The following is a 6,053-nucleotide window of genomic DNA, read 5'->3' as shown; positions in this document are numbered from 1 at the left end:
GCAGTATTTTTTGATACATGTATTTCAAATACAAAATAATATTTTGTAATTTGGATTTCATAGGGTTGATGAAAAAGCCTTCATTTTCACTTTGGTGTTTTGTATTTTTTAAATACTTTGTAAGAAATCTACACGATAATAGAAATACAGCCTCTGATTTGGTGCCTATAAGTTTGACTGTTTTATTATGTTAATTTATTTATTTTCAGGAACAATGCACATCAATAATACATTTGAAAATGTACAATGTGCCAGAATTAGTCAAAAGGCTATTTAACATCTGCTGTACCTGGACACAGATCGTACAATGTCACACCTAAAAAGACAAAAAAAGATAATCGTACATACAAGTTTAATTCGATACAAATAACCATTGGTATAAGTAAAAAAAAAAATCAGTACATAAGTAAGCACCATTAGTCAATATTAACATCAACTCCATACTCATCTACACACACAATTAACAATAGCACAAGTGGCACAAGCGGTCAGGACAGTCAAGATGTAGTGTCTACGTGTAGTGTTGACAGTCTTGATTTTCTATTAGCCACTTCTCTAAATGAAATTTAAAAGAAGCAGAAGTTTTAAAATTCCTAATGTGTTGGAATAAGGTTCCATTTACGAACGGCCCTGACAGAAAAGGCTGTTTGGCCAAATACACTCTTCCTCAAAGGGACAGTCACCTCTTGCTGCACTCCTTGTGCATCTGTTTGTATTTGGTACAACATTTACAAACTGGCTCAGTACACGAGGCCCAGTCCATGTTAAATTTTGTACATAAGGCAGAGATTTGTGTATCTAATCCAATTTTCGAAACTTAAAAGTTTGTATTTTTTTTAAAACATGACAATGATGATAATTTATGGCCGTCTTATCAAGTACTTTAAGAGTTTTCTTATATAGGGAAATTAACGGTTTGCAAGAAGGGTTGCTTGCTTGCCACCAAATTGTCATGCAATATAGGTGATATTGGATATAATCTAATACATAAACATAAACGTACATAAACATCATTGCAGCCCTTGTTGACATGCAGCTACGAACATGTCTAAAGTTTGAAGGTTAAATTTAATGTGATTATAAACTTTTTTAATATGTGATTTAAAATTAAGATTTTTATCAATGTGTACTCAAGATATTTAAAATCTGAGACTACAGATACAGATTTGGATACATTCAATTGAAGACAATTGTGATTTAACCATTCTGTAATCTTTTCCATTTTGCGTTTGTTAGCAGATCAGCAGCTTGAGCTGGATTGTCGGCATGTAGAAAGATTACTGTGTCATCTGCATACATTTAGGTATTGACATTAAGACAAACGTTTGGCAGATCATGTACATACAAGGAAAATAAAAGTGGACCCAAGATTGAGCCCTGAGGAACACCTGCAGACATGGAAAAGCATCTGATTGTTGATTCCTAACTCTAACAAACTGAGTTCGATGTGTTAAATAATATTCAACCTATTTAATGGTGCCTGCAGAGAAGTAAAAAGTTTGCAATAAGTTTAGATAATAAATTTTTTTTGATTAATGGTATCAAAAGCTTTTTTAAATCGAGAAAAACAGCACCAACTACACCTCCTCTTTCAAACAGTGACTTGACTTTTTCAACAAAATAGCAATTGGCTGTTTCTGTTGAGTGATTAATACGGAAACCGAAATAATTTGGATGTAAAGCATTGGAACTAGTATTAAGATAACTTGTCATTTGTTCTGAAACAAGTTTTTTAAAGTTTTTGTTTCGTTTTGTCCAAAATCTTTATTTTGAAACCCATTTTGATCTATTTTTGCCCAACCCTGTATGAAGATATTATTTTATTGTACTTTTTGGTGCAAAATAACTGAGCGGCCAGGACCGTGGGATTTGAAGTGATAGAGATTAGCCACACAGATGTATCAGTAGATTTGAAGTCATAGATAAAATGTTTTAGGAGTTGCAAAATTGTAGATTTTTTCTTTCCGTCAAACTATTACAAATTCAAGAATCCTTCAGTGCAGGTACACAAATCCTATATTCTACAAATCACAGATCAAGAAACTCAAACACTTTTTTTTAGCTTTAATTGCTGTAGTGAATATAGTCCAAAACACATTTAAACACCTGCATCAAAAAATTGAATTTACAGAAAAATTTTGCACATACTGGATCGATGTGCTTGGTACATCACATAAGAGTAGGCGAAGAGTAGGTGGTCATTTTGTGGCTGTTACAAACACATTCAACTACATGCGTTGAATGTTTTTTCGACTAACTCTGAATGTGGTTCAAAGTGGACGAGCTCAAAAACCAAGATTTTACTTTGGGTGCATCCTTCCCTTTTCCAAAAAAAGGCTGGTGGCCGTTTCTCATTGTCAAGGATACTTCCTTGGCAGGACTAGTCCTTACAAGTCACTTCCTTCAGAGGCTAGGTGAGGCCTAATCCTTGTTGAGCTTACTCAATCCCTATGAGTTTACTCAGATTATTTTTATCAAAGTATTGTGTTTACATGAGGTAAATCATAGTCGCGATATTGCCAAAATCCCCTTACAATCGCATTATGAGGGTGCATGCAAGTTTGTTTCAGATCAACACATGCAAGCAACGACTCAGTGCCACTGTGGAGACTGGTGTAGGAGGCAGTCATGGCCTCATGATGAGAAAGTCAGGCTTGTTACCCAAGAGTTGTCGGATCGAGGCTCTGAGGTGCCCTTGAGCAAGACACTGATCCCTTGTTGCTTCCTGGGCGCCGCAGTAATAGCTGTCCACTGCTCCGGTTGTGTGAATGTTCCACGGTGTGAATTCTCCTGTGCGAATTAAGCCCAGTTCTTTGAGTAAAGCTCTTACTGCACTGCTCACATCTGTAAGGCTTTTCTCCAGTGTGAATTCTCCTGTGCACATCAAGCCTCGACTTACGAGTGAAGCTCTTTCCACACTGGTCACAACTGTAAGGCTTTTCTCCAGTGTGAATTCTTGTGTGAATATTAAGCTTGGACTTACAAGTGAAGCTCTTTCCACACTTGTTACATCCATAAGGCTTTTCTTCAGTGTGAATCATCTTGTGCGCGTTAAGGCTGGACTTTTGAGTGAAGCTCTGTTTACACTGGTCACAACTGTAAGGCTTTTCTCTAGTATGAATTCGTGTATGCACATCAAGTCTGGACTTGTGAGTAAAGCTCTTTTCACACTGGTCACATCTATAAGGTTTTTCTCCAGTGTGAATTCTTGTGTGCACATCAAGGTTGGACTTACGAGTGAAGGTCTTTCCACACTGGTTACATTTGTAAGGCTTTTCTCCAGTGTGAATTCTCCTGTGCACATCAAGCATCGACTTACAAGTGAAGCTCTTTCCACACTGGTCACATCTGTAAGGCCTTTCTCCAGTGTGAATTCTTGTGTGAGAATCAAGCCTGGACTTACAAGTGAAGCTCTTTCCACACTTGTTACATCCATAAGGCTTTTCTTTAGCGTGAATCAACTTGTGCGCGTTAAGGCTGAACTTTTGAGGGAAGCTCTGTTCACACTGGTCACAACTGTAAGGCTTTTCTCCAGTGTGAATTCTTGTGTGCACATCAAGTCTGGACTTGTGAGTAAAGCTCTTTCCACACTGGTCACATCTATAAGGTTTTTCTCCAGTGTGAATTCTTGTGTGCACATCAAGGTTGAACTTACGAGTGAAGGTCTTTCCACACTGGTCACAACTGTAAGGTCTTTCTCCAGTGTAAATTTGCATGTGTGCATTAAGGTCGGACTGACAGCTGAAGATTTTTCCACACCGAGAGCAAGTACAAAAATCGTCAGTCTTTAAGCAGCTAAGAGATTCTTCTCCAGGTATAAAATGATCAGGTTTCTCCTCTATGTTATTTGATTGAAAACTTTTCAACTTCACCTTCAGGTCTAAAATAAAGAAAGAAAATAATTATGATCAATATGACAGTAAAAAACCTTACAGAGCACTTCTGAAACCACAGTAGAAACTCACCAAGAATGCCTAGTCTGCCGCTCTTGATGCGTGGATTGACGTTTCATATTTAAAGGTGCCAAAGAATGCATTTAAAAATTGTTAACAGAATTATTCTATGGCACGTCATTACAGTGAAGGTTATTTCTTGTTGCTTAACAAGTGGATGCACAATGCAAATAAAAATACTGACATTTATGATTTAAAAAGATAAAATAAGAGTTTGAGCCAGCTGCAAGACTGTACAGTAAACATGTAATCCATTGTGTTGATAAATTTGTGCGTCTATATGCCTGATAGTCACACTGTTATAACAATGTAATTTAAATGAAATCGCTTGTTTTTGGTACAAACACAATTTCATAACCATAATTTAGTACAGGAGTCTTCAACTACTCTTCGTGGGCCAGATTTTAAAATTGCTATTATGATGCGGGCCAAACGTTTACTCCTATTTTTACCTTTTATATATTTTTACTTTTACCTATTCTATATACAGTGAGGAAAATAAGTATTTGAACACTCTGCTATTTTGAAAGCTCTCACACTTAGAAATAAAAGGAGGGGTCTGAAATTGTTATAGTAGGTGCATGTCCACTGTGAGAGACATAATCTAAAAAAAATCCAGAAATCACAGTGCATGATATTTTTAACTATTTATTTGTATGATACAGCTGCAAATAAGTATTTAAACACCTGTCTATCAGCTAAAATTCTGCCCCTCAAAGACCTGTTAGTCTGCCTTTAAAATGTCCGCCTCCACTCCATTTATTATCCTAAATTAGATGCACCTGTTTGAGGTCGTTAGCTGCATAAAGACACCTGTCCACCCCATGCAATCAGTAAGAATCCAACTACTAACATGACCAAGACCAAGAGCTGTCCAAAGACACTAGAGACAAAATTGTACACCTTCACAAGGCTGGAAAGGGCTATGGGGAAATAGCCAAGCAGCCTGGTAAAAAAAGGTCCACTGTTGGAGCAATCATTAGAAAATGGAAGCAGCTAAACATGACTGTCAATCTCACTCGGACTGGGGCTCCATGCAAGATCTCACCTCGTGGGGTCTTAATGATCCTAAGAAAGGTGAGAAATCAGCCCAGAACTATACGGGAGGAGCTGATCAATGACCTGAAAAGAGCTGGGACCACCGTTTCCAAGGTTACTGTTGGTAATATACTAAGACATCATGGTTTGAAATCATGCATGGCACGGAAGGTTCCCCTGCTTAAACCAGCACATGTTCAGGCCCGTCTTAAGTTTGCCAATGACCATTTGGATGATCCAGAAGAGTCATGGAAGAAAGTCATGTTGTCAGATAAGCCAAAATAGAACTTTTTGGTCATAATTCCACTAAACGTGTTTGGAGGAAGAAGAATGATGAGTAAAATCCCGAGAACGATCCCTACTGTGAAGCATGGGGGTGGTAGCATCATGCTTTGGGGGTGTTTTTCTGCACATGGGACAGGGCGACTGCACTGTATTAAGGAGAGGATGACCGGGGCCATGTATTGCGAGATTTTGGGGAACAACCTCCTCCCCTCAGTTAGAGCTTTGAAGATGGGTCGAGGCTGAGTCTTCCAACATGACAATGACCCGATGCACACTGCCAGGATAACCAATGACTGGCTCTTGAAGAAGCATATCAAGGTTCTGGCATGGCCTAGCCAGTCTCCAGACCTAAACCCAATACACTGTAAACCGTTTAAGTTCTACTAACTCAAAAAAATTAAGGCATCTTATTGTAGCTATTTTCTTAGGTTTGCAAACTTAAAACTTTAATTCAAATCAAAAAATTGTATTTATCTAAACTTAGTTTTAGTCTGATACAAATTAAATTATATACTTTATGTAACTTAAATTGTAGTAGTAATGTTACTTAAATATTTTTTGTCAAATGATTTAAGTTTAAAAAATATTTAAGTAAACCAACTGCCATTTAATTTTTTCTTAGCTTACCTGGTAAAATGAACTCATCACAACCACCAAAAGTTTGTACTATTTGCATCCAAGAGCAAATTAATCCGTTTGAAACACTTCTGAGTGCCTGAACAACAATGTCGTCATGTTTTTGTATAATCCGCAACTAGAGGGCGTTTAAAAATTATT

The 6,053-nt window shown here is 37.3% G+C and overlaps 2 protein-coding genes across 7 annotated transcripts in view; both read right to left on the bottom strand.

Moving 5' to 3' along the window:
• The window catches only part of LOC135760399 (uncharacterized), a 91,122-nt gene that overhangs the window by 76,404 nt on the left and 8,665 nt on the right, over window positions 1-6,053 (bottom strand). The gene's annotated exons all lie outside the window — the stretch shown is intronic.
• LOC135760449 (uncharacterized) overlaps window positions 172-6,053 on the bottom strand; it is a 29,368-nt gene continuing 23,486 nt past the window's right edge. For 4 of the 6 annotated variants that reach the window (XM_073814506.1, XM_073814508.1, XM_073814507.1 and 1 more), the window contains one exon: window positions 173-3,880. In XM_073814506.1, the coding sequence (XP_073670607.1) occupies window positions 2,658-3,880 (1,223 nt within the window). In that variant the 3' untranslated portion in view covers window positions 173-2,657. Of the gene's footprint in view, window positions 3,881-3,965; window positions 5,265-6,053 lie in introns of those variants that run through there. The other 2 variants (XM_073814510.1, XM_073814511.1) reach the window with 2 other exon arrangements.

This window comes from Paramisgurnus dabryanus, chromosome 4, assembly GCF_030506205.2.
Source record: "Paramisgurnus dabryanus chromosome 4, PD_genome_1.1, whole genome shotgun sequence".
In the NCBI taxonomy this organism is placed as follows: domain Eukaryota; kingdom Metazoa; phylum Chordata; class Actinopteri; order Cypriniformes; family Cobitidae; genus Paramisgurnus; species Paramisgurnus dabryanus.
Note: the sequence above shows the minus strand (reverse complement) of the source record. Positions and strands in the feature narration are given on the sequence as shown.